Here is a 27,440-nt window from a genome sequence, read left to right as displayed (position 1 = left end):
AGATCTGTCTGAGTAAGATAATCTTAGAAGAGTTATCAAAATGCTGCTGGAAAATCCAAGTAGTTTATGGATTTGACCTGAGGTCCATGGATGTCAAGACTTTCATTTTCTGTATTACTTTTTAGATACTATCTGGTAGCTTGCATAAGAAACAGATATCTTGTGGCAAAATAAATGAACTGGATCAGCTCTGATGACAGTAATCAGTGTTTTGGGATACATCATAAAGCTCAGCAAATTCATAGAACTTCCAGACTTTTACAGTCTAGGGCAATTCATGTTTTTACTCAAATTCCATTTGCTTTCCAAGGCTAAACAGTAGTTGTTGAAGAATTCATTCTAGAAGGGTTTTCTTCAGCTGTAGTGATTTTCCATTAGGGAACTAAGGCTGGGTCTAAACACCCTTCTTCTTTTTCTAGATGTGTTGGGAGGTGAACCAAACTGAGCCAGCAGCTGCCTGTGGCACACACCACCAGTGTTCTGAGACAGATCCTCTAGAAAATCCAGCTTTGTGACACTGAGAGAACAAATCAGCCTCTTCTGTAACGGGCTCTCCATCTTTCATCTCAACATAAGACTCTTTTTTGCAGTAAGAACAATTGTTTTCTGGAAGAACCTGCCCAGGGATGTGGTAGAGCCCCTCTCCCTGGCAGTTTTCAGGGTACAACTGAACAGGACACTGGATAGTTTCATCTAGGCTCCCTTTTCCAGGAAAGGTTGGACCACACAAGCTTTCAATGTCCCTTCCAGCCTGGGTTGTTCTGTGATTCCATGGTCTAACTTGGTGGGTTTAACCATAGAACACGAATAGATGTTAATGTTCATTAGAACATGTATTTTTCTCTCTCCTTCCCCAGTGAAAACAAGAAATATTATTTAGCAGGAAGGCAGGATTTGTAAGGTAAACTTTGTTGCTGCTGAAGAAAAGATGGCAGCGTTCAAAGGGCAAGGGGCAGCAAAAGGAAAATGCCCACCTCCAGAACACCTATGGCAGCACACCTCCAGAACACCTATGTCAGAAATGACATTTTGGAACATGCTATGACACATGTCTTTATAGGCAGTCTAAGTCTTCATGCTAAGAACAGTAATTCTTACTCAGTTCCTTTTTGAGCATTACTGCAAGCCACATACAATAGTGGCTAACACCAACCTATTAATACCACATCCACTTCCTTTTGCACTGATCTAGTAACCTATTTCATACTCAGAAGTACAATTTTTTAGTTAAATATAAAGGGTAACTGTGTCTTTTCAAAATGTAGGTGATAGAGTAATTTTAGAACTTGTCTTCATGGTAAGGGCAGGGTTTAAACCAAAGAAGCCTGGATGGATCATTAACAGTCCAGTGGGCTCCAGGTTAACTTCACTGGGAGAAAACCTCCTTTTTTCAGTGCAGAGCCAGAAAAGCAGTGCTGAGATGTACCACCCCAATTCTAAGCATAGTAAAGTGTCTGAAAACAGCAGGGCTATTAGCTAAGTTTTATAAAATAGTGTCCATGTAACTGTCATGAAGTTACCCACCCGTGACACTGAGCAGTGCCCAGGTCCTGGGCACCGCTGTTTAAGGGATCCTTGGATCTGCCAGGGGAGAACAGCGTGCTGCTTCCAGAGCACAAGGTGAGGCCGAAGAGCTGCCCAGTGGGACAGCTGATAACTTCATCCCTGCACAGAGCAGCTAAACTGAGATGTCACACAGAGCCACACAGAGGAGATTTATGAAAACAGCTGTTCTCCTATAGAAATGTCTCTTTCTGTGCTTCAAATCACAGAATCAGTTAGACTGGACAAAACCTCTGACATCATTGAGTCTAATCTTTGACTGCTCACCACCTTGTCAACTGGACCACAGCCCTAAGTGCCACATCCAGTCATTTCTTGAGCACTTCCAGGGATGGTGACTCCACCACCTGCCCGGGCAGTTCAAGGTGTGCTGGACCCAGCGGCCGGCCTTAGGCCGGCACATCTTCCCTGTGGGCACAGCTCCTGGGCTGGACACCGGTGACCACCACGGGGCCACCCGCCACAGCATCGCCAGAGCGCACGGCCACCGCCGGCTGCCGCAGGGATCCGAAACTGCTTGGCAGCCCGGGCTACAGCATCCCACCGAAATGTACTTTCCCTTCCCGCAGCGAAATTAGAGAAGGGGAAATTCATTGCGATCCGCGCCAGGGGAGAAAAAAAAACAAAAAAACCCCAAAACTAAACACCCCCACCACGCTGGTGTTGGCGGGAGCCCTCCCGCACTGTGGGGCCGGTGCCGCCCGGCTCGGAGCGGGCGGGCCCGGGCCGCCCCCGCGGCCCTGCCCGGCCCCGCTGCGGGCGCGCCCGGCGCACTGGCGCATGGAGCGGGCCGGGGACAGCGGCGCGATGGCGGCGGCGCTGAGGGCGGCCAAGCAGCAGCTGCGGGCGGAGCTGCGGCAGCGCCTGCGGGCGCTCGGCGCGGCGGAGAAGCAGCGCCAGTCCCGCCTGCTCGGGCGCAAGGTGGGTGCGGACACCCGGGCCCGGCCAGGGCCGGGCACGGCTCGCAGGCGAGCGCGGCCGGGACTTTCCAGGCCCTGCCGGTGATCGAAACCGTGACTCAGGCGCCCTTCCGCCGGGCGGGGGTGAGCTCCGCCTCGGAGCCTTCCCTGGGCTCTGCGGGGCTGGGGGCGCCGGAGTGACAGCAACTGCTGGCGGCTAAAGCTGGGCACAATTCACCCCGGAGCGGTGGGCACACATCACCCTGGGTGCTGGGGACACCCTGGAGTGGTGGCCACACATCACCCTGGGTGCTGGGGACACCCTGGAGCGGTGGTCACACTTCACCCTGGGTGCTGGGGACACCCTGGAGCGGTGCAGCCCTGGGTGCTGGGGACACTTCATTCTGAAGCAGTGGTCACTCATCACCCTGGGTGCTGGGTGCTCACCACTCTGAGCGGTGGTCACACATCACCCTGGGTGCTGGGGACAGTTCAGCCTGGAGCAGTGGTCACTCATCACCCTGGGTGCTGGGTGCTCACCACTCTGAGCGGTGGTCACACTTCACACTGGTGCTGGGGACAGTTCTCCCATGGGTGGTCACACCTCACCCCTGGATTTTGGGGACAATGGGGGCAGACTGCCATACGCCCCAAGCAGAGCTCCTCGGGGGTGGTGGCAGGTGTTTATCTCAGACATTTCACACCAGCCTGGCTCTGGCCTTACATACAAAACCCAGCCACTGCCTGATTTGGCCTCTTGTTTTATGTTCTGTCATCTCCCTTCTGTATCTTCCAGCGGTGTTTCTTCCACACAATTTTATTTCTAATATAATTTTCACACTCTGAAAGATATCAAGCAGGGTTTGCCTAACTGGTATCCTAGCACAGAGTGATATGGGTATGTACTTTTGAAATGTCCTGTTTGTGTTTGGATTACACAGTTTTTATATAGATGTATTTTATCATTTTAATAAACATAATAAAATTTTATTTTGCAGTCACTGCGTGTAATAGAGCACAGTCCTCATTTTTTTTGCAGCACCAGCGGGTACTTCTAGATGATCTACATTTATATGGTTATTTTCCTGCCAGAGGCTCTCAAATCATTTTATCGACTTCATTTACTACTAATGTGTAGCCACTTCATGAGTGGGATGTGGCAGCACAGAAACTTTTAAGTTGTAGGAAGTTTTAACTGGAATTTATATAACCCTTTTTTTCCTTGGGAATGCTTTTAAAAACATATCTATATGTAGTGTCCTACCCTCGTGATAATGCATTTTAGTAATCATACATCCTAGACTTAAATCTCTTGGATTTTAGCAAGTACTGGTATGCATCCTCTTCAAAAATTCAGAGTCCTCAGCCAACTTTTAAAATACCTAGCCCATGTAGTACTGAATTTTTAGGAGCCCTCAGCCTTTGTCTAATTGCTGCTGATAAACACAGCAACACAGCACTCATTTCATCTAGTGAGAGCACTCTAAAAGATACAGCCTTTGTTTTGCTTAAAAGAAGGCATCAGGAAATATGACATAAATTGAAATTATCTTGCCCTTTTCTTAATCTGACACAAATTGAAAATCTCGAGCTTGCTTGAGACAGAGTGGCTCTGTGCAAGTGGCAGAAAGTAGAGTTGGCTTCCTCATGGGTGGTGGCTAATACAGCAGGCATGGAGAAATTTTGGAACAGGCTGAGAAAATACTTGGAATTATGTAAGGCCAAAAATGTGGCTTTGTAACATACATCAGTGCTTGTAGCTAATTAAAATAAACAGGTTATTTTATAACACCTAAGTAATATTTTTAGTGGAAAAATCTCATTTCAAAATAATCTTTAAATTCAAAATGAAATAGCTTCACAGGCTGACCTAGCCACCAGTATTTAATTAGCTTCTGGGTGATTATTCTTTTTTAATGCTTATGTTCATGATTAAAGTCATGCTATTTGCATGCTCTGATTCTGAAAAAATTGCCATCAGCTGGTGAACAAAGGACAGATAATATTTGTTAAGTGTGGAAATTTTTTCAGTCTTCTCAGAAACTGCTCCGAGTCATAGCAGGAGCATCTACACAATTCTGAGAATATCTGAAATTGTGTCTTCCTGCTCACATGTGGGTTTACATCTTCAACCTCATTTTTGTTCCTTTACAGCCTGATTAATGTGTTACTGGATACATCAGAGCAGATGGGGCCTGTGTGGTTCCCAGAGCACACAGCCCTTGTCTGAAAGCCTCAGTATCTCAGTTTCTCTCCTCACCAAACCCATGAGAGGTTTTGGCTTGGAGGCTCTCAACATGAGCCAAGGCTGTTTTCTGGAGTCTGCAGTTGGACTAAACAGTCTGCTTTTTACAGCAAAAGCTACCATGGAAATTCTGGTCTTTTGAGAGCTTAATCCTGTGGAAAAATCCATGTGTAGGGTTAGGCAGATAGAAAAGGAAATAAAATACGGTTTGGAATTAAGATGTTTCTGTGGCCAAGCAACACATACACCATCATTTAGTCTGGAGTGTTTATTTTTTTTTCCCTTACAAAACTACATCTGTCTTCTGAATATTTCACTTGGGTTTTTAACTGCTGTGATGGAAAGAAAATAAAAAATGTAGTGGGAATGTATATTGACTCAGATGGGGCATTTGTATCTCCAGACAAGGCCAGGGCAAAGGCTAAAGCTCATAAGAGTGAGTTACCCTGCAGTTATACAAACACTGAGCAGGGCGTCTGGTGATCTCTGTTCTGTAGACAGGAGAGAGTTTCTCAATTGTCTGATATTTTTAACAGATTTTTGTCTAAGTGTGTAGAGTAAGAGTAAATCACATTTAAATGAGTAGGGGCACATTTATATTTGTTTTGTCCAGATGTAAGTGACAAAATATATACGGTGCTAGAGAATGAGAAGACAAGCTTTTAAAAGCCTCCTTTCAAATTTTAATGTGGAATTCAGTCTGGAATGGGCAGAGACAAGTGGGGTATGAGTCTGCTAACACTTTTTCACCATATAAGCATTTTTTATTTTCCCTCCTATATTCATCCTTTTATAAGCCCAGCACAGAGTCTCATGAAAAGCAAAAAATGGCAAGGCCAATCCTTCCTTCAAGCTTTGAAAAATGTGCAGTAATAAGATCAGCTGTTAGAAGCAGGTGATGTTTGAAGTCATGTATCTCATCCTGCTGGAGGGAACACATTCAGCTTAACCAAAGAAAGAGGGGCCTGTTCTTGGAAGACTTTGTGCTCCTCAGTCATCTGCTCTGGTGCTGATTTTCCTTTGAGTTATTATCATTGAGGCACTTCCCACTCTGCCTGGGCCCAGATGAGAGGTGCAGCCTGTAAGAAAGATGGAAGAAAAGGAATGCTAAACCCTCTTGGCTTGCATAAGCTGGCAGTTCTGGCCTGCAGGATCTTTCTGCAGTGATGTTTGCTGGGCATTTGAGGATGTCTGCACTGTTATGGCACAGATCTTTAGGGGATTGGAAGGTTGTCTGCAATATCTGTTTTTTGCTGGCTCAAACCTGTGTTGCAGTGTTTAGTTCACTAGATGCAAAAATTTGCCTATTTTGATCTTGCTGATGGTAGAAATGTTGGAGTAGGCAACAAAGTCAGTTTATTCTCTTTATGATGCATCAAACTTTGTATCTCTACCATTTTCAATGAATATTTTGTATTAAATGAAAGTAAATTGATCTTTCCAAAAACTTTTCATAAACCAGTTGTGTCCATTTACCATGTAGGTGATTGACCATCCCAAGTACCAAGAATCCAAAAGAATTGCAATCTTCCTGAGCATGCCAGATGAAGTCCAGACAGAAGAAATCATTAAGGACATTTTTAAGCAAGGCAAGGAGTGTTTCATCCCCCGTTACAAACCTCAGAGCAATCACATGGACATGCTGAAGTTATCATCAGCTGAAGACATGTCTTCACTTGCTTTGACATCCTGGAATATTCTTCAGCCCAGTGATGATGACACTGCAAGAGAGGAAGCTCTTGCTGGTGGTGAGTATTTTCTTGCTGCATCATGGGATTGCTGAGCAGGAGTAACCTGGAGGCTGGTAGGAAATACTTTGATAGCAAGAATGAAATGAAATGTTACACCTTGTTTTTATGCATTGTAGAGAGATGCTCCTTTCTCTTGCCTGTTTTTCTCCACCCTGTACCACCCTAATGACATGCCAGCAGAGCAGGAACACAACTGCACTGATCCAGCTGAAAGAAAACTCAGCTCTCCACATAAATCATCTTCTTGGTCTGATCCATGAGCATCCTCAGCACAGTCTCAGCCAGTGTCATGTAGAGGCTTGTAAAGGAAAGAGGAGCTTGCTGGGGGTAGTTTAAGCTGCCACTGAAAGTCACAGGGATTCACAGGTTTAAGATGTACTCTGAGGACTTTGGTTTGTGCTGCCTGAAAGGTTGGGAACTTCTCAGGTGATGCCCATAGATTGAGAATTTTCTGAAATCTTTGATCCTTCAAATTGTGTTGCATGGATGAATCACAGTGCTGATATGGAGCCTGCCCTTGTAGAACAGCTCTCTGGACTGAGACTTTAGACTGAAAATAAAAGGACTTTGTTGGCCTGCAGTCTTTTCTAGCATCATTCTCTCACATTTTTATTTTGACCTTGTAATGTTGTCTCAGACACTGAATTCTTCATAGGGTTGGGAAGGTACAAGTTAATTAAGATCGAACTTGTGTGTGTGTGTTTTGATCCCCAAATAACCCAACTCTTAACCTAAAATTCCCCAACTCCTACTTGTAAACAAGCTTACTTTTTGTGTATTTGCATTCATTACTTGCATTTTTTCAGTAAACATTTTAATGTCTTCTCAAAACATCTGCAGAAATGTTTAATCTTAATAATGGAAAACTCATATCAAGCTCATGCTTTAAACCTCAGCCTGGGAAGATTTTCTCCAGGTTGAAATTCACTATGCAGACAGCTTCCACACCTCACACACTTGCCAGCTTTTTAGTGCTTGGTAAAGGAACATTTTCTATGACTCTGTTTGATTGAACTTGGGCTTGTATTTGCTTTGGGATGCCAATGTACTTTTCCAGAATGCTTCACCATGTTTGTTTCTCTTTTATTTGGTCATTACCTCTTTCCTAATTCAGAATCCTTTCTGTGTCTACATCTTAGCTAGCAAGGGATTTCACTGCCTTATACAATCATCTTTTTAAAATTTAATATTTAGCACTGTTTGATGCTTTTCCAATGTTTGTCAAAAAATTGTGTTTATTGGTGGGATTTAGGGACTTTTGAAGGTAATAAAAAATATCCAGAGTTCTGTTGACTGAGCTTAGTTCAGACACTCTGGACAAGCTTTTGTACTACTGGTGAGCTGCTGTTAATTGAATTTAGCAAGTCTGTTGTAGACATCACAGAGTAACCACACAATTTGAGGTATGATGGGAGCAAGGACTTCCAGGTGTCGAGTGCACTGAGATGTACCTGGGTGCCAGACAGTGAAGATGGGGAAGGCAGGAACACACCTTGGTACCTGGCTAGTTCTGGAGTTGCTGCTTCCTTCTCTGCACCAGGCTGTGGGCAGAGAGCAATGCCAGAAGGGCTCCTGTGCTCTACAGAGAGGTGCCAAGAGACCAGCTGTAAGAACTGATGTATGTCCACGTCAGACTTGTTCTGCCTGAAACTCAATATTAGTCTGTTTGTGCTGTTTGTACAGTAATTTTGGAATAATGCCATTTGGATTGGAAGTCAAACCTTGGTCCTTTATCCTAGAACAGTTTTTGTAAATTAGAGAATTAGTTTCGTTTTCTTCCACTGTTGCAACATCATATACACATTACCAATTTGTCCCCACAGAAACACACACTTCAACCCAATATGTCTATGTATTCCTTTTGCTATATTTTTTGTCATCTATTACATTTTTTTGAACTTTGGTACATTTGCAAGAATGCAAATTGCCTTGCTGCTACATCCATCCTCCATTGTTGGAATGACACATGGATGGCACGTTAATCTCCGAGATGTTATCAAATACTTTGGTGATCTGAGGCATTTACATTGTTATAAGGAGATAACATGGTGTTACATTAGTAATGTTCCCATGGCTGGCATAAATTACTATGTAATTTCCAAGAAATAGCCTGCAGGTACATAAATAAGCCATGTCATTTCTGAGTGTATTCATTTTGCATGACAAAAAACTTAAATTCACACCATCCTTAAAACATCAGACATAGTTACTGTTAAGAATAGCTCAAATATAAGACTAGGTATAATTTTTGCATAGAGTTTCCCAGTCTTTGGTAGCACTCATGGGCAATGTTGAATAGACACAAGCCCTCCTTTTGGAGATGATCCTTTTTTCTGTTGGACCCAGGGTTTGCCTCTTTTCATCCTGGCAGTACTCACATCACACCGTGCTGGCATAAACAAAGATCACTGCTTTTGTGGTAGGAGAAAGTCTGTCATCTTCTCCACCATGTGTGGGTGTCTCATTGGCATGTGAAAAGTTGCTTTTGTTAGGCTCTATGGACACAATAACAGAAAGAACAAAGGTGGAAGAAGTTCAGATATTTTGGAGTAGGGGTGTGTGTAGGTGCATGACTTGGTTCATTTCCAGCTGTATCTGTTGAAAAGACTTAGACTTTTGGGGCAAGCCAGTGGTACATTTTCCTAATAAGTATCAATTCCCATTTTTATCCTTGCCCATCAGAGGTATAAATGGGTTTTGCCCAAGGTAATACTGCTGATGAAAGTCCAGGCAGGTTGCAGTATTTGTTTACAGAAGTGTAGAAACCTTGCACAACTTTGGAAGGAGTAAATCAGATAAAACTGTACTCCGTGTTTGCTTTTTATCAGTACTCCCACAGAAGTTTAAAAAACATTTTGCCAGCAGCTTCATTTTCAGTGTGGTTTAGGGAGGTGTTGTGATTCACTGAGCTGGACATGGGTTTCCTCATTTGTAATGTTATTTATTATTACCTAGACCTGCTCTGAGAACTCTTAGGGAAAAGCTAAATTATTCTTCTGAAAAAGAGATTATTCTTACTGGGACACAAAAAAAAAAAAAAAAAAAAAAAAAAAAAAAAAAAAAAAAAAAAAAAAAAAGAAGATAAAAAGACTAGGCTGAGTGTTTCCATATGGTAAAATTCTTGGAGGCTTCTTTGAAGGTGGCCAGGGATCTCAGGTGGAAGGCTTGGACCTGAGCAAATATGCTTAAGTGTTCATAACTGAACTACTGACTGGTAGCTGAAGGTGTGCAATAAATTATAAACAGCTTTTCTAACATTCACCTGCATGATGGGAGAAAGGGGTTTGGCCTAAATAGTTTTCTTGGCCAAAAAATGAAGTGTTATTAGAAATGATGGCTCTGAATCTGCTTACTCTAATGGATTGGGATGTGCTTTTCTAAGAAATGCAAGAAATGGGGTTATGTGTACAGACCTAATTCACCCTCTTAATCTCTGTCAATTCTGCCCTGGTGTCACAGTTCATTATTACATGGGCCTTGTCCCTCAGGTGTGAACTCCCTCAGAGATGAACCCAGGTGAAATGGTCTGGGCTCTTTCAAAGAGGCAGAAGATGAACTCTGCTTGCTGTTAATGACTGTTCTAGGGAGTATCTGCTCAGTGGTTTGCTTTCTCCCTGCCCAGGCCAGAGCTGCAGGCCTCTTTACTGTGCATTATTCAAACCTCAGGATGGAGATCTGCATTTCTGTATGGGCTCTTCATCACTGCACCATTCAGTGACATAAAGATATTAAGTGGTATTTACTGATGGAGAAGCAGCAGCAGAGGCTCAGGGTCCTGTTGCAGCCTGAGTTGTGCAGAGGAGCTGCCCCCAGTGAATACAGTCTCTTTTGCTTGTTTTTCCAACATTAAGTTTTCTTCTCTCTTTCCTTCAAAAACAATAATTTCCCAGATTTGTCTCAGCCTCGAACTAAACCTCCTCTTTCAAGCTTTAATTTCTCTACCACTATAATGTCACTTTCTATCCTTCTGCCCTTTGCCCAGCTTCTCTGAAACTCCCTCAAGTGTCCTTCTCTGGCCTTTCTCTCTGTATTCCCCACTTCCTCCTGCTCTCAGTCCCAGCCTGTCATTTCAGGGGCAGCCGGGCCAGCATAAATAGCTTGTCCCTGCCAACAGGGAGGAGATCATGTGTTTGTCTTTCACTTTTCTGCTTCCAGACATACAAGATTCTCCATCCCAATTTACTCATTTCCTTCCCCACTGTGCTGGCTTCTTTCTCTTTTGCCTTGGCTTAGAAAAACTTGTTTTATAGTACTTTCCCCACTAAATAGTACCAATGACATATTTTGTGATTGTTTCTTTTGGGCAGTGCCTGATTAAATAAGCTGCTGCCCTTTCTCCTCCTCTTGGTCCCCCCCTGTCCTCTCCTGTGCCAGCACAGATGGCCCTGCAGCCACATTGGGACCTCTACTGGGAAACCAGTCTTGGTTAGGAGCAACCCAGCACCAGCAGAAGTTTCTTCTCAGAACCACCACACAGGTTTGGACTGATGCAATTGAAGGAAGCTGATGGTGAGGGGTTGTGAAAATGGGTGCCATGCCAAAAAAGTCTCAGTGAAACTTCAGTCATCATTTCCTTCCATGTTTCAGTTCCCAGTCTTGCCCCAGACAGCAGGAACAGCAGCAGCCAGTGAAATGAAAGTCCTTTGGAGTCCTCACAGCTGAGATGGGTCTGGCAGGAGGAGCTGAGCCTGCAGCTCCACGTGCTCCATCTGTGCACCAATACTGGCTTAAGGAGTTCTCCCTCCTTGTGTTTTCAGCTATTCCTGCCTCTCTCTGGTGAGCTGGATCAACCTGCTGCTCTGGGTGAAGATTATTCCCCTCCTTTCCCCTCTCCTGTTTTTGTTGGGATTTTTTGAACCCAGATGAGTGGATCCATTTCACCCTGTGCCAGATCAGTGCCATGTGTGTGGGGAAGGGGGAATGAGGAGCCAGGATGGAGGGAACGTCCCCTGTGGCTCCTAGAAAGAGTCACGGGGCCACCATGCAGATGTGACTCCAGTAGTGGCACAGGGAGGGGGGACATCTTCAGAGAGCCCCAGAACTCACCCTGACAGTCTCTCCTAAGCCTGTGCCAGCTTTTCACACATTTGCAGCATTGCATAAACCTGGCTCAAATGGATTTGAACTGTGCTGAAGCCACATCACTACCAGTGAGGATGCTACAGGTGAGATTTCAAGTTCCTGCTACAGGGCATGGAGCAACAGAGTTCCTCTCCTTTTTCTTTTTTTTTTTTATTTTTTTTATTTTCTTTATTTTTTTTATTTTTTACTAGCTGTGATCTTGGAAACCAGTGAACCATTTTGCAGGAATAAAACAAACATAACCCCCCTGCTCCCATCTCAGTTTGGCATAAGTACCCAAGCTGAAAAATGTCAGCAGTTGACAATATAGCATCTTATATGTAGGAATGCTGAATAATCTGCTGCTACTCAACTACAGCATAGTGCATTTTTGCTTTAAGAAATGAATGTATTAAGAACTTGAGTTGTATTTTGTAATTTAGTTTGGAGACTTCTGGCATTTTCAGCACTGAAAACTTTGGTGGCCTACTGGTCACGCATTTGTGTTGTAACTTCAAGATAATAAGTGCAATATTAACTAGATAATCAATGCTTTCAATGACAGTAAAAAATTTATTGTTAGTAAAAAGAAAAGATCCAAATTTGAAATAAAATAAGGGAGTATTAACATATGTCTAGCAGCAACTTCTTGCAGCTTTGTTTTCATATAACCTTTTGAATGTTGGCTTTTAAGGTTAAGGTAGTTTTATCTTTCTGCCCTTTTAACTTCCAGAACACTGTGAGGCTTGCTGTAGCATGAATTACAACAACCTGCTGGTAGCAGAGACAGACAGGGACAGCTTACCTGGGTGCTGGCATTTACTTTATAAGGGTTTATGCCAGGGAACATGATTCTCTTGCAAGGAAAATGCTGGCTACCTCTAGGCTACAGTTCCAAACCTGGAACAGTTTGAAATTATTCCTGAGTGACCATTAACCCTGTTTGAAACTTTGCCATCAGGATTTGCCCTGTAGAAGCATTTTTGTCTGCAGAAACTCTTTTTCACCTGTCTTTAAATTCCTGCTATTTATTCATGCATTCAAAGATTCTGCATTTGCTGCCAGGACTGATGGCCTTGTGATGCCATCAGTATTCTTAGTTATTCCAAATTTTAGCACAGTTCTTGAGAAGTGTGACTGAATTGATGACAGCACAGTCTTAAGAGGAATAGGTTTGACTTAGAACTGCAAAATAAAATGGGATTTAAAAAAAGGATAATGGGTTCCTCCCCCACCCCCCCAAAAAACATGCACCAGAAGTGAGAGGATTTTGAAAGATGAGGCACATTAGAGTTTAGAAATAAAAAACACTTGTGAAAGAAAATGCTGTGGCTTGAAGGAATAGGGAAGGTCTATTATCCTACTTCAGCTGTCCATGAAGGCATAATGGGATCATACAAAATGATGCTAATCATTCTGAAAAAAGATATGTAGTAAACAATGCTCAGAGGTAGCTGGGAATATTTAAATGAGCTATATGCAGATGGGAATGTATCAAGAATAAATGAAATATGGGTACGAGAAGCAGAGATGTTAAATGTTTCTGCTTAGGAAAAAAAAACCCCAAAAAAATACCCCAAACAAGATTGTAAAGTTATTGAAGGTACTATTAGATTTTCTTTTCCTCTGGGAGACTTGATTAAAACTTGCAGTACAAAATATGTCAAGGGATAGATTATAATTTAAAATCTTTTTACACTGGTCATAAAAAGAAAACCTGAGAGCATGGCACAATGCAAAATTGAAAATCGAGGCTTAGCTGCTAATGTAATTTATTTTTTAATGAAATGATTTAAAGTTTGGAATGAACTTCTGTTTGGAGACAATGATCCATAGTATTTTTGATATGCAAAAGAAGAGCAAAATTCAGCGCAAATGAGGCATTAACATTCTGGTCATGAATCTTGCTGTGGAGAGAGGATCCTTCCCCTCACAGTGCAGGATCTGGACATGCAATACAGCCTCACATGTTTTACACGAGTCAGGAAATCTCTCAACTTGGAGCTGTGTAGCAATGACTGAAGGATCCTCTACCTCTGCAGCTGCAGTCCCCAGATTATTGCCTTACAAACAGGTTCTGGTTTTTCTTTCCAGCAGGCATTTGGAGCATTCCTCTAAGCATCTAATTTTATTTGTATTAAGCCCTTGGCTGTGCTGCCTTCCAACAGCTGTGAGTTGTACTGGTTAGTTAGTTGTAATGTGAAATATTATGTTCCTTATTATGTTAATATTATATTATGCTCCTGCGACATGTGAAATATTATGTTCCTTGTATTCATTTTAAATTTGCTGCTTTCAGTTCAAGGGATACTTCATTTTTCTATGATGAGAAGTAAATAAGGATGTTTGAGTTGCATTCTTTTTATTATTCATTGTTTAGTTGCACCTGTACTGTGAATACTATTGTATTCTTTTCTATCAAACTTTGACTGTTTTATTTTTCTTGTAGTGAAGCTTTTCTGTAGGAGTTCCAGCCATTGCTCTTCCAACATTTACAATCTCTCTGATGTTATTCTGGAAAAAAAGATGCCTGGGAGAAAATTTTATGCCCAGGTAAAGAAATACTGTGAAATGCATGTGGTGGCCCTGGAGATGTTAATTCTTTCTGTATGAACCATAACACTGCTTTTCAGATCAGCTCACTGGGCAGATCTCTCAGAGGTTTCCACACCAGTATTCCACAATGACACATCATTACAAAAGGGCCTGTTCAGCTAGAAAAGATCTATAAAATAATTTTATATTATTCCATCCTGCTTGTTCTTAGCAGGTAGAGCTAGGAAAATGCTTCCTTGGAGATAAAGCATTTCAGGTGATAACAGGTTTTCCTCAGAGTTTTTCTGCATCCCAGCCTTCAGCTGGATGATGTGTGACTCCCTCCTGGCACTGGGGTGTCTCTCCCCTGGAGCTGGTCTCAGCCCTTCCCTTGAGGTCTGCACCAGCTTCCAGAACTCTGTGAAACAGCTCAATCATCAACACTTAATTTGCTAAGTGAAGGCAGACACTTTTACCTGAGTTTCTCCCAGTGCTTCTTTTCAGAAACAGGTATGACACAATACAGAGACCTTTTTTTTTTTTCAGGTTTTTAAAAAAATGCTCTGAAATGCAAAAGTTCATACGTTTTTATGGTGTTGCTTTGTAATGCCCTTTGGTGTCCTTATGTCCTGAATCTCCTTTGTGCAGACTAAACCATGAGCACTGTGTGGTTTAATTTAATACCACCCATGCCAGGGTGTCCTGCAGTGAACCTGAAAGGCTGAGAGCTCTGAAACACTACAGCTTTTTGCTTCCATAAAGATCATTAAGGCTTTAAAAGACTGTTTTTCCTTGTAATCATCTTAAGTGTCACATCCACGTTTGCCTTCTTGCAGAAAACTCATCAAAACAACTGAAAAGATTACTTCTGCTGTACTCAAAGTTTGAAGAGACGTGAAAGCAACATGGGCAAGGGCCTTGAAGTCACTGCAAGTGACTCTCAAGGGTTTTGTTTCAAAGGGCTAATTTTGCTCCAGTGAGTGTGAACAGTAGCATTGTCATTTTTTTTTCATAGAGTTTCCTAGAGACAGGAGTCTTTGAAAGGTAGATAAGAGGTGAAATTCATTTCTGGAGTGTGGCAGGAGCCTGTACAACTCATGCAGGAGAAATGCCAATGTGCAAGTATCTCTGGCTGCAGTAATTATCCAAACAGACATCTTTGTCTCCCTTTATTTTCATCTTTTGGGAGGGAAGACCCAGCACCAAGCTCATCTCTGTGCACACACTCTGGGGAGCAGGAGAGGAAGCTTTTCCCTGCTGCCCACCTGTGTGGGGAATGGGGTTGAAGATGGGCTTTGGTGAGACAGCTCTGCCCTCCTTGCTGCCAGAGAGGACAGTTCTGCTGCCCTTTCCCTGTGCCCAGCTCTGTGCTCCCCTCATCCCCTCATCCCAGGTACCATCTCTGGTGCTTGCTGCTGAGCAGATTCTGCTCATGAATCTGGCAGAAATTTGTGACTTTTTTTTCCCCTTTCTTTTTCCTAGCGTTGGTGTACTGCCAGCTTAGTGGGCTATTAAATCAGGTCAGCACTTTTCCAGCTACAAAAGATCTGTTTTTCTGGCACAGTTAATCCCTGCTGGTTTTGCTGAGATTCAAAATACACAGTTATTCCTGTGGATGTGGGAAACTCCTTGGACTGGCCCAGAGCCACTGGTTTTCAGGGAGCAGGACATTCATGCTGCTGTTTCATGGGGTAAGGATAGCTCTGGATCTTCATGTTTGGTGTCATGCTGCGCTCAGTCCCTGCTTGGGCTGCCTGTTGTGCATGTGGGATGGGAATGAGTTTTTTGGGATGTAGATGAGGGCAGATTCCTGTCCAGGAGTGACATGAAGCCTTTTGCCGGCAGGTGTCAGCATTCCATACATTTACCATGGAGCATTGGTGTCATTTTGGCTGCTTTCCTATAATTAAAATCTCATCCAGGCATTGCTCTCACACACACAGGAGAGCAAATGCTCCAGCCTAATTTCCCATAAAAATTGGGGATTGAAGTGAGGGAGGGATAGGATTCCAGGGAGAACCGGATTTTTAAACTGTGCAAGCTTAAAAAGATAAAATAAAATCTTGTGACGGAAGAAGCAGGATTTCTCAGCTGTTGTGGTGTTAACGCATTTGACAGCAACTATGAAGGTGCCATCACCTCCCAACCAGCTGACTCTGCATGTACAATAAACCCTGCCTGTAAGCAGCCTGATATTCCCATCAAGTGGTGTCACTCCTTACAGGAGAGCCAGGTTTTCCACTGACTTGGAAGTTGTTGTCTCATCTGTTCATATTTCATGAGTAATTCTGCGTATTTTATGATAAGCTATCTGGTGAGTGAGTCAAAGGGTATTGGAAATATTGGTAGTGATGCATAAAGTATTGAAAAAACCCCAGATGATTCACCTCTGTCTTATTTTAACTTAAAAATACCCAGACAGAAGTATGCAAAAGAGGACCAAGAGTGAAGACATGCACGTGTATCCAGTGGGAGTATTCAAATGAATGCTCAGGCAAACACCATGGAAGTGTAGCTGATAAGACCATAAAGAAATTCCCATAAAAACACAAAGATCCTTGTATTTTAGGATGCAGCAGTATTCCCACATAAACAGTTCAAGCATCAATGCTTTGTGAGTTTCTCTAAAGGAGCAGATTTGTAGTCAGCATTTGCTGATTTAACAAGATATGTTGATGTGCTGTAAAGTGGCTCTAATGCCATTTCTCCTCTCTTTGGAATTGCTCCTTGGTACATCTGGTTTCAGAGTATTTTGGTGGTTTAAAATCACAGGAGAATCCAGGTGCAAGCCTTGGAACCAAACATTTTTGATTGCCCATGTTTTCCCAATCAGACTGTGCTCACATATATGAATATCAGAAACAGATTAAGTCATTTTTCACAGACTGATGACTGGGAAGTTCTAAGCTATTTTTTCCTTTACTCTGAATTTGCAATACCAGACATTTTGTGGGTGGCATTGAGTGATCGTGTTTTATTTACAGGGCTTATGCAGGCTCAATGAATAATAGTGAAAAAGAAAAATAATTTTCAAATTTTCTTTTAGGGGGAGCTCTGAAAATGAGACTCTGGTCCCCATCTTACTGTAAGTTAAACCTCAGGGGAAATGAGTGTGATGGTTATAGCCTCACACAGCATTTCCACATTGTGAAACCAGCCAGAAACACAAGTCTTAACCTTGTACAGAAGCTTTTCTGGTGAAACATGAAGGGACATTTATCTGTGGAGCAGGATAGGTTTGTTTGAGCAGGGCTGACAAACTTTAGCTGATGTTGTTCACTGCACTTAGCTTGTCGGATGCATTGGCGCTAAACCTGCAAGATTTTGGTTTAATTCAAAATCAGAGGTACTTATTTGAGCACAGCTCAGTAGCAGAGGAGCTGATCAAGCAGCTTTATTATGTGTTTTTGAGATTTAATAACGGGCAAGTGGCTGCCACTCTGTTGTTTTAAACCTTTATGAGTGATGGCTATCATGTAGCTTCTCAGGGAGGCAGATAAATATTTTATTATGCTGTAGTTCAGCAGGGCAAGTGTGAACTGTGAAGACCAATGTTTCATGCTGACACAAAGCACTGACATGGATGAGCAGACAGATAAACGCTGAGTTGCTCAGTGCTTGCTTGTAGATTCTGCTGATGGTTCTATTTTCTGCAAAATATTTTATTGAAGTAATAACAGAGGCTGTCTGTGTCATGCCAGTGGCAGGGGCACCAGGATTGCAGAGGAGATAGTCTGCTTGGCATCTGTATGGCTGTGAAACGTGGGGTATGGGTGTGCAAAATGTTCTTTGGAACACAAAAGGAGACAGCACCTTCCTGCTGCCTGCAATTCCCATATACAGGAATGAAAATAAAGCAATTACCCCTGGTATTAAGAGCATTTCTCCCTGGAGGAGTTGAAGTTTTGAGGACTTAATGGTGTGTCCCATAGCAGAAAGCTGTGGATGGAGCCTGTGAGATTTGGATGCTTTGACTTTTGATTCCTGTGCTGGGTATCTCCTCTGGCTCCTTCTGAAGCAGCACCCTGAGATGAGCTCAGTTGGTCAGAGCATGGTGGCTGTGATGCCAGGGCTGTGTGTTCAAGCAAGGTGGTGTGGGCTGCTCACTTAAGAGTTGGGCTCAATAATCCTTGGGGGTCCCTTTCAACTCAAAGTATTCTGTGATTCTGGGACAACAGGTGTCTGAGAATAGGTAGAAAACAATGTGTCCTGCTGATGTGGTAATGCACAATTAAAGGTGTTCTCACAGGGGCAACACCTGGAGGAAAAGCTACTGACTGCAGTTTAAAATGAGCTGGTTTTTTACTCTGATATGAAACACAACTTTAGGTCCTGTTAGGTATCTGGGACCTTAAGGAGGCTGCAAAATGAGAACTCAAGGAGAGCTTTTTATGAACAGCCAACGTCACATATCTACAAGAGAAAATAATTCATTCTTCTCAAACTCATGTCAGTATTACAGGATATTTTTCACGTAGTTCCCAAGGTGGGTGCAGAGACAAGTCAACGGGGCAATGTGAATCTGGAGCAACTGAGGATGTGGTCCTTCATGTTGGAACTTGAGTTTCCAAGGAGATGAGACTTCACACTGAGCTTCTGACAGTGTATCATGTAAGCAAATAAGAATTATCAGTTAAAAGTTTCCTTTCTTTTTAAGGGATTGTATTTGCATTTTAGCAGACTAGCTTGGGTCAAGCAATATTGCTGTTTATGTCTGCAATCCTCTGAGTTACTGGATGTGCAGCTCATTGGGTTTGGATGAATGCCTTTTTTTCAAATGTTTATGAGCTGCAGCAAAGGATAATGTTTTTGTCTCCTTGGGCATGTAACAGTGTCTGTCTTCTCCAGGGGTTTGTGGGGGAAAGAGCTTGTTTCCTCTGGAAGCAATCCCAGCCCTTTGGGAACCATGCACCTCAGCAGGGTCTGGATCAGGTCTGTAGTGAACAGATCTGGCATTTCCCTTTTTGATCTTATACCAAGAGACAAGTGAGAGCAGAGATGGTGTGCTCAAAACCCAGGGCAGGTTTTTTCCAAAGGGCAGAAACCTTTTTATCTGGAAGGAAACAGTAAGCGTTGGTAACCTCAGGAGTGGTGCTGGGGCACCCAGGATGTTCTAGGAGAAACCATAAAAGGGAAGGGATTTGTTTTGCTGCAGCATAAGTGAAATATTTTTGTGGAGTTGTTTTCCCCTAGATATGGTGATTAACTCAGACCACAGTGTTAGGTGCTGTGTAAATACAGAACAGGGTGGTGATCTTATGTGGTGTTGAAAGGTGGTGTTGAAAGCACACACCTACCCAAAAGGCCTAACTATGCTAATGTTGACAATAATTAAAGTTGCAGTGATGACTCTGTCATTAATTAGAAATTTCTGAGTTGTTCCAATCCATTAGCTCATACCCTGCATGTCACCAAGACTAAGATATTAGGGATCAAGTGATTGAGTTATTTTTTTCCTCTCTGCTGGGGTAGCAGATACAGAGGCAGCAGATGGTTACTGCACTCTTCATTCTGAAAAGTAAGGTTTTCCTGAAACAGGGTTTGCCTTTTAATCCATTGTGGTCTTTGCTAGGTCAGAAAAGGACCAAAGTAAATTTTAATTCCTTGTAATCAACAGCTTTCAATTACTCATGAGCTCAGCAAAGGTTTTGCATAGATCTGACATTGTTTATGGTGGCACAGCAACATGAACACTCCTTTCCTTTAAACAGAAAGCTATTCTTGGCCTGGTTCTTCTGCTCCTGCACCTTATGAAATCATTTATATCTGAGCAAAGCATGAGAGAGGTGGTGTGTGTGGAACAAAACCAACCACTGGAAAACTCATTCTTGCCCGAGGTACCAGATTGTGAGGATCCAGCCATCCTTGTGGTGATGGAGTAAACAATGCACACACTTCTGTGCTTCAGGGGAAGCTCAAACTGCACAGCTGCTGCTGTGAGGAGCAGCAGCAGTGACATGGAGCTGATCACTGTTGACCTCTTGTAGGCTCAGACAGCCTCTGCTGCGAGCGTGGTTCGTGTGAGCACATTGCTGTTCTTCACAGGCACACAGGAGCTGCTGCAGCTCAGCCTCTGCCCCTTCCTCTGACAGTGCTTTTGAGGAGAGGATCAAAAGAGTCCTAGCTCCCACTTTGATGGGTCCCAGGTGCTTTGCTGTGCCCACAAAGCAAGTGGCAGCAAGGGATGAGAAGTGGGGATGACAGAGTATTTCAGTTTCAGCTTCCGTTAGGGATGTCAAGCTGTGCAGGGGGAGATGAATGACCCCTCACAGCGGGTGACAACAGCCTGGTGGAGCCCCTTCGAAGCTGGGAGGAGAGAGGCCATGCTGGCTGCTCCTTCTGAGGGCAGAACAAGTCCCCAGCAGTCTTTACATGACCTGTATCTGTTCAGTTTGATGGACCCTTCTATAATTAACCATTGTCAAGAACACTTCTGAAAATGCCGGCTGGCATTTCAAATAGGAACATCAGATTAAGGAGAAGAGAGGTAATGAGGTGCAAGGAGAAAATCCTTCCCTGAGGAACAAATCAAACCTGATACCATCATGAAAGGTAATGAGAAATGCACTGCCAAACTGAGGTTCACTGCGGCTGCCTCGAGGAAACGAAACTCTGTATTCTTATTTAAAACACTCAGAGGGGATGCTAATGCTTTGGTCTGCTGGCTGTGTCAGGGCACGTGCAGCTTGCACACCTGCCTCTTGAATGTAGTTTTGCCACACATTTCGTTTCTTGAGTCCTTGGGCCAGTCATTTCAGTCCTCAGTGACATAAGGTATGTTTACATCACTGTAAGGGTGTCAGTGCAAACAGAGTGTGCCTGTACACCCACAGGACAGGTTCAGAAGCTGTGACTGCATCTACACTGCCAAACAACACAGGGATAAGTGGCACAGATACATCTTGTCCACACTTCACAGAACTTGGCCTCTCTTCCTTTGTCTGGAGTAGTCAGACCTGTCCCCTTCTGCCTTTACTGCACAAGGCAGTCTTGTCCCCTGGAGCAGTCATGGGTGTCACCTGGTCCGGGAGTGCCAGACACTGTGCTGACAATTAAGGTATTGACCACCTGTGATCCTGTAAATCAATTTGTTTTCTGGCTGTGCTGCATTTAGCAGTATAAATGAAGCCTGTGTGGCCATGTCAGCATGGCTGTGTGCCCACACTGATAGATAAGTCAGGGCTATTATTTCACTCATGGTGCTACACATTTGGAGCAGTTGTAGCCACAAGAGCTTATGCCATAGATACACTGAGTATTAAGTGACTGTCATCATAATTACTAACCTTACTGGTATACCCAGTAGCTTAAAGTGTGCAAAACCATGGATATTCTCTAGATAGAAGTTGGAGCAAAATGTTGTTGGTTGAGATAGTGTTTCCAGCAATTTGCAGACCACATGCAAGTTTTCCAGGAGAAGCACAGCTCACCTGTAACAAAACTCTCTTGACTGTGGATGTGCTTTCCTGGGCTCCTGGCATGTGGTCTCAGGACCCTTGGGGATCCAAGAACCAGAAGTTAATGTCTACAGACACGTGGGAGACAGTGGACATGGCAAGGAGATGGGCAGATGTCAAATGTGAGACTTTCCTTAACATGTTTGATGAGGCACTAAAACACCTGATGTGGTGTTTGATTTTCAAGTACCTGCTCTGTCTTCTCAGGGACAAGGATGCCATTTCACACAGTGGGCTGTCAGAGCAAGGGCTAGGATGTGAGGACAGAGAAAGGCACAGTCCTGAGTGGCAGGCAGTAATCCTGCAGGGCTGGGAGAGCCGGGGAGCATGAGGACCCCATGCCACAGGGGGCATGTTCTTATCCTCAGCTGCCATCCTGTTGATGTACCCTCAGTGCTGATAACAATCTTAAGTGTCTGCAATCTTGGTCTCATCTGTGTGTCACCTCTCTTCCTGTGACAGCTCTTCCCCCACACTGCCACAGAACCACAAGAGGTTTTTTTTCCTCCCCAAGTTACATGTCAGGGAAACATTTAGTCCATGCAGCTCTCTGCCATCCATTCTAGATCTTGATACAGGATTTGGGACTAATGCTGCTCGAGCTGTCCTTGGGCTTCTTGCAGGGTTAGTTGTGTCATTTTTTGTACCAAAAGTCTTGAAAGACATTTTACTTAAACCTTGTGCAGTGTGAGTTGCATGAATATCAGAGAACATGTTGTGAATCAGAGCAAGGCAGTCAGTATTGCTGTGCTCCACAGAAGAAAAATATAAGGGTAACTATTACAGTATTTACAGCATAATTCTTCATATTGAGGTTTTCATAAGATTGTTTGAGTTCTCCAACTTAAAACCCCCATGATTATAGAGGAGCCAACTTGTTAAAAGAGTCCCTGTTTCTTCAGAGAACCCAGAGGAAAACAGTGCTTTAATACATCTAAATTCACTTGAGGTGCCTGATGATATCAGTTAAACTCCACAGAAAATATATTTCTTCCCTTCACTGTCTTTGCCATTTTCCTCTTTCCCTAGTGTTTCCCCTGACTTGTCTTCTTCGTGTCTCTAACACAAACGTAAGGAGAAATGGCACCTTTTTGCTCTGCAGATTTGCCCCTTGTGTGCATTCTTCCTGCCAGCAGCAGACTGCAAATGTTTCTGCTTTTTGTCTCGAGAGGCACCTGGAGTGAAAACGACTGAAGCACACTGTGAGGCAGAGTGTGTTTAGTTCTGTGCATCATGACTGATTGGAACTCACTGCTTTTGGGCCACCTCAATAACTCCACAAGGCTGATGTGAGGCAGGTTGTGGAGAAGATAAGTAGGAGTAACTTGGGGAGGATTTGAGCTGCAGAATCGATTCCTGAGCTTGCTAACAGGGAGCTGGTTGCTAGGTCCTGGTCCACAGGCCTGACAATTGGCAAGAGCAAACTGAGGGAATATGATGTGGTATGTCCAAAATGCTGTACATGGTGGTATCATTAAAATGACATCTCTTTTCAGGGAGACCATAATTCTGCCTTTGGGGCTCTTTTTGTTTACCATTTTCACTGTCCTCTGAATCAAAAGTTGACTGCAGTGTGGTAAAACACCCCGACTCCTTTTTAATCCAACCAGTATTAATCTCTGGTCTGTGCTTTGGCTAATTCTCTCCCCTTACTCCCCTGACCTCCTTAGAAAAACTGTGCTTCTTGCTGGATTTGCAAGATTGATGTTTTCTAAGCATTTTGCACTGTGTTACCTTGCATATTTTATATCAATGTTCTAATTAAGACATCAGATCCTGATGGACGAGTGCTCATGTCAGTGACTCCTCTCTGAACAATGAAGAGTTGAAGGAAATCTCCAGGAGCCTGGGAAGTGTGTGCAAATGAGTTGGTCTTATGTGAACTGTTATCAAGCTCTTCCAGGCAGAGTTTGGAGTTGATATGTGATCTCAGATGGGATTCCCTCTAAACTGAAAAACTCTGCCCTGCTTTGGCTTTTCCAGTACATGCTCCCACACATCTCCTTCAGTGCTGGGCATCATCCCTCAGATGTACTAAAAGCAGCTCAGCCCAAAATGGCAGGAAGGATTAGGTGTGGACATGGAAAAAGCAGAAAAATACTTGACCAGGTCCAACCTCTGCTAAAGGAGCAGAGTCTGGTCACAGAAAAGCTGCTCAAGGCTAAGCACTGTTCCTGTAAGAAGGCAGAAGCAGTGGACTGAGACTCTGTATTTTCTTTCTTTCCAGACTCATGTCAGCTGTCTTTTAGTCTGTGCTGCCTTTCCACTCCCTGCCCTTCTCTCACTAAGTGTCTGTCTGCTACAGCAGCAAGAAATAAAAGACTTTCTTTGCTTTGTGAAAGGACTAAATGGGATGTTCCTGGGTTCAGGAGTCAGCACCAAGCCAGTCCAGCTCATTTGTTTGGAGGATGTCTGTGCAAGACTTGTCACACTGAACGTGCCAGCCTTGCAGAAGTGACAGGGATGTGCAGCAGCCTCCATGCCTGGTGGTCACTGCTCGTGGCAGACAGTTTCAGAGATGGGAATCAGCTCCTGAAACAGGTGTGCAGCCAAGTGTAAATTGGAGCTGGCTCCCTGGCGTGGTGCTGATCCACATCCCCTGACAGAGCAGGAGCAAAGCAAGAGCTCTTGCCTTTTTGTCTGGAGCTGGTTGGTGGGGTCTTCTCTTGGAGTTTCACCAGCCAGTCCAGGTCATTAGCAGATTATGCTCCTTCTTTCAGCTTTTTAACTGATTTTGAGTTCCAATAAAGTGCAATCTCACAAGAATCCTGGAAGGCAGGATATTTAGGGCAGGCAAGCAGAATGCCTCTATGTGCTGCTGGAACAACAGAGAAAATTGCTGGAGACCAAGAAAATCCTTTGGGACAAAAGGAGCCTGACATCATGAAGGGAAAAGCCTTCAAATCTTCACCTTGGTATAGGAGGGCAAATTACCACTTTCAGAATATATTGTATTCAAGGATTTTTGGGTTTGGAAGGTCAAGAGAAGGTTCATGTCATCTTACAGTGGTGTCAAGATGTCTCCCCTCTCTCTTACACATCTTCTTTTCATCCTTTTTTTCCTTTTCTGTTTTGTGTCTGATGTTGAAGTTCATTTGATTTTCTGATTCCTCCTGCATTTAATTTCCCTGAGTTCAGTCTCTGTCTGATTTAGAGTCATAATAATTTGTATTTGGAAGTGTGGGGTTAAAATGATAAAATAAATTTGTCAAAATGCAGGGGTTTTTTTTCCCATCCAGCTTTTCAAGATCTAATTATTTTTCAGCTGAACTAGTACGCAATTGATAGATGAAAATGTAAATTTATAGGTTTAGTATTCAAAGTATTTTTCATCTGATCAAAGAAAGGGAAGCATTTTACAAAACACAAAGCCTGTGTTCTTGCAAATGTCTGAAGTTATGTGGTTGTAGTCAAGCCATCAGGAAATCCACAGGGCATCCACTAATGCTTATTTCATTTTTCTGCAGGAGGTCTTGACCTTATCTTCATGCCAGGCCTTGGGTTTGACAAAAAAGGCAACAGATTGGGAAGAGGGAAAGGATATTATGATACCTATCTTGAAAGATGTATGAAACATCCCCGTGGAAAGCCTTACACGATTGCTTTGGCTTTTAGAGAACAGATTTGTGAATCAGTGCCTGTGACAGAAAATGATGTTCCAATAGATGAAATCCTTTATGAAGACTGCTGAAAGTGTTTTGATACCAACCTACCTCCAGAGCAAGCAGCCAAAAAAAGGGGTCATATCTATCAATCATGTTTTTTTCTAATTGTCATGTATGGCTTTGGGACCAATAAAATACTCTATTTGTGTTTGGGGGAAAAAACTCCAAAAACGGTGTTATCTGTGGTAATAGTAGTGAGGATTGTGTTGATTTGCTTCTAATTAGCAAATATCTGGAGTGAATTCTTATTCTAGAATCAATACAAACAAGAACGAGTGACTGTTTATTACAGTAAGGACCATATCTCCTCATAATATTTTTGAGGTACAAGCTTCTTGATACTAAACAGTTTTATTATTCTGGTTTAAAAGTGAACTGTCTAGTAAGGACAGTTGTTGATCCATTCTGCAATTAGATACTTGTAATGGTAAAAGTTCTTAGCACTTAAATAGTGTGTGCATCCATGAGCAAAACAAGAAATTGATGGAGACCTCTTAGAATAAGCTGGAGAAAAATGGTGATGGGAAAAAAAGCCTTAGTTAATTTTAGTGTATGCAGTAATTTTGACTGTTGACTTGGCTCCTTGCAGGTGTCTTAAAATAAAGGGAGTACCTGTTAATAAAAAAAGGTTGATGTCCATAACTTCGGTATGTTCTTTCCTTTATCTGAATACAAGATTGTAATGTAGTCTAAAATGTGGTCAAGGAGTTCTCTATCCAGAGACAGCTCTATTTTTGTAAAATAATATTCAAAATTACTTTAGGTTTTCTAATTTTGTACATAAGCCATTCGTAATGTGTGTGTGGTGCTGTTAAAAAATGAGAGATGCTGAGAATTGCGGAGAGCGGGTTTTATGGATGGAATAAATTTTTGGGTGGAAGGTTGGTTGTTCTCTGCTTCTCAAGACAATCATGAAGATCCAGAAGAAGAAAGTAAGTTTCCTCTGCACACTGTCCTTGTAATATAAGAGCACAATATTTCCAATCAGGATCAATCAAACTGTCAGAATTTTGTGTTCCTTCTTCAATGCAACTTCACCTTTTCTATGCATGTTTAACTCTTCCCTCAATCAATAAATCAGTATGTTTATTTTCACCAAACTACTCTGCGTCATCATTAAAAAAATCCATAAATTCTCAAGAACCAGCTCCAGAGTGGAAAAACCTTAAGGCTTCCTCAACAACAACTGGTTTTGTGAACAAAACCATGTCTGCAGTACCCATGAACCTTTTCTTCTCAGAGTGCTTGTATTCAGTGCTGTTTCCATTCTGCTGCCACAGGAGCTATTTAAAGCCTCTGGCTCTGGGGTGAGCATAGGTTTAGCAGCTGAGGTCTCTCTGGCCTGTGCTCCCTGTGCTTCTCCATCCTCTGCTAACCAAGGTCCCTCTGGATCCCACCCATGTGTGCAGGGGAGCTGCAGCCTGGGCAAGGCAGCTGGGAGCACTTTGCAATATGGGCTGCTCAGTAAAACAGGGGTGATCAGAGCTGCCTTCCATCCTTCCTTATCACACTGAGTCACCCCTGCAGATGAAAAGGGTGTCTGTGGGTGCACGAAGGGTGGCGCAAGCAGAAATTGAGGTGACAGCATCAGTGCTGGTGTTGGAGTGTCCCCCAGGTCCTCTGAGCTCTGAGCACTGCCAGCTGTGCTGCCTCACACAAGAGAGACAGAGTCCTGCCATCCCAGACCTCTGGGGAATAAAAGTGATGGGAAAATCAGGAAAATCAGACCTTTTTCTTTTACAATCTCTGCTGTGTCAGTATTTTAATCCCTTCTTCATTCCTGAAGTTCCATTAGCACATGGAGAGCCACAAAACGAAGCAATGGGGCAGGTTTTGTGTGTGGCAGGCCTGTTTCTGGGTTTGTCTGCAAAGCTGCTTGAGTTCACCTACCACATTAGGCTCAGCACTGTGCCATATGGCACAGCCTGCCACCAACATCAACAAAGCCATGCTGAAGCCAGTGCTGGTCACAGCAGAAACCTGGAACCTACATCTGATACAGGTTTTAAATGCATATATTAGGTTAGCTTAGCTTAACCTATTGGCTTCGCTTTTGATCTTGCTGTTTGAACTTTGATTTATTCGCTAGAATTAGGGCTGCTTGGCTTGTAGGTATTTCACTAGGGATGATAGCAGGTGAACAACTGTGTGCCCCAGCATATGGGGAGGAGGCTTCAGAGCCAGCACTAGCAGCTGTACAGAAACAAAGGGCTGAGAGACAAGGACTTGGTTTTGCTGTGTGAGAGTTCAAAATAGGAGGGGGC

General features: G+C 43.2%; 1 protein-coding gene across 2 annotated transcripts; it reads left to right on the top strand.

Annotated features, from left to right (window-relative positions):
- The first annotated feature begins 2,274 nt into the window (after positions 1-2,274).
- Positions 2,275-26,276, top strand: MTHFS (methenyltetrahydrofolate synthetase). 2 transcript variants are annotated; one of them, XM_071441333.1, is made up of 4 exons: positions 2,275-2,484; positions 6,191-6,455; positions 13,969-14,072; positions 24,979-25,103. In XM_071441333.1, the coding sequence occupies exons 1-4, from the start codon at positions 2,344-2,346 to the stop codon at positions 25,081-25,083; spliced, it is 615 nt and encodes a 204-aa protein (XP_071297434.1). In that variant the 5' UTR covers positions 2,275-2,343; the 3' UTR covers positions 25,084-25,103. The 2 variants fall into 2 exon arrangements, with proteins under 2 accessions (XP_071297434.1, XP_071297433.1); XM_071441332.1 differs by lacking the exon at positions 13,969-14,072 and having other exon boundaries at positions 2,284-2,484; positions 24,979-26,276.
- The last annotated feature ends 1,164 nt before the right edge of the window (positions 26,277-27,440 follow it).

Source organism: Agelaius tricolor, unplaced genomic scaffold, assembly GCF_023055355.1.
Source record: "Agelaius tricolor isolate 1412-34295 unplaced genomic scaffold, bAgeTri1.0.p SCAF_16, whole genome shotgun sequence".
Classification (NCBI taxonomy): Eukaryota; Metazoa; Chordata; class Aves; order Passeriformes; family Icteridae; genus Agelaius; species Agelaius tricolor.
This window is presented reverse-complemented; position numbering and strand designations above follow the sequence as displayed.

Coding starts and splice junctions, on each gene's coding strand:
- MTHFS (XM_071441332.1), top strand. CDS start 2,344: ATGGAGCGGGCCGGGGACAGCGGCGCGATGGCGGCGGCGCTGAGGGCG. Junction 2,485..6,190: donor CCCGCCTGCTCGGGCGCAAG/GTGGGTGCGGAC, acceptor TTTACCATGTAG/GTGATTGACCATCCCAAGTA. Junction 6,456..24,978: donor AGAGGAAGCTCTTGCTGGTG/GTGAGTATTTTC, acceptor ATTTTTCTGCAG/GAGGTCTTGACCTTATCTTC.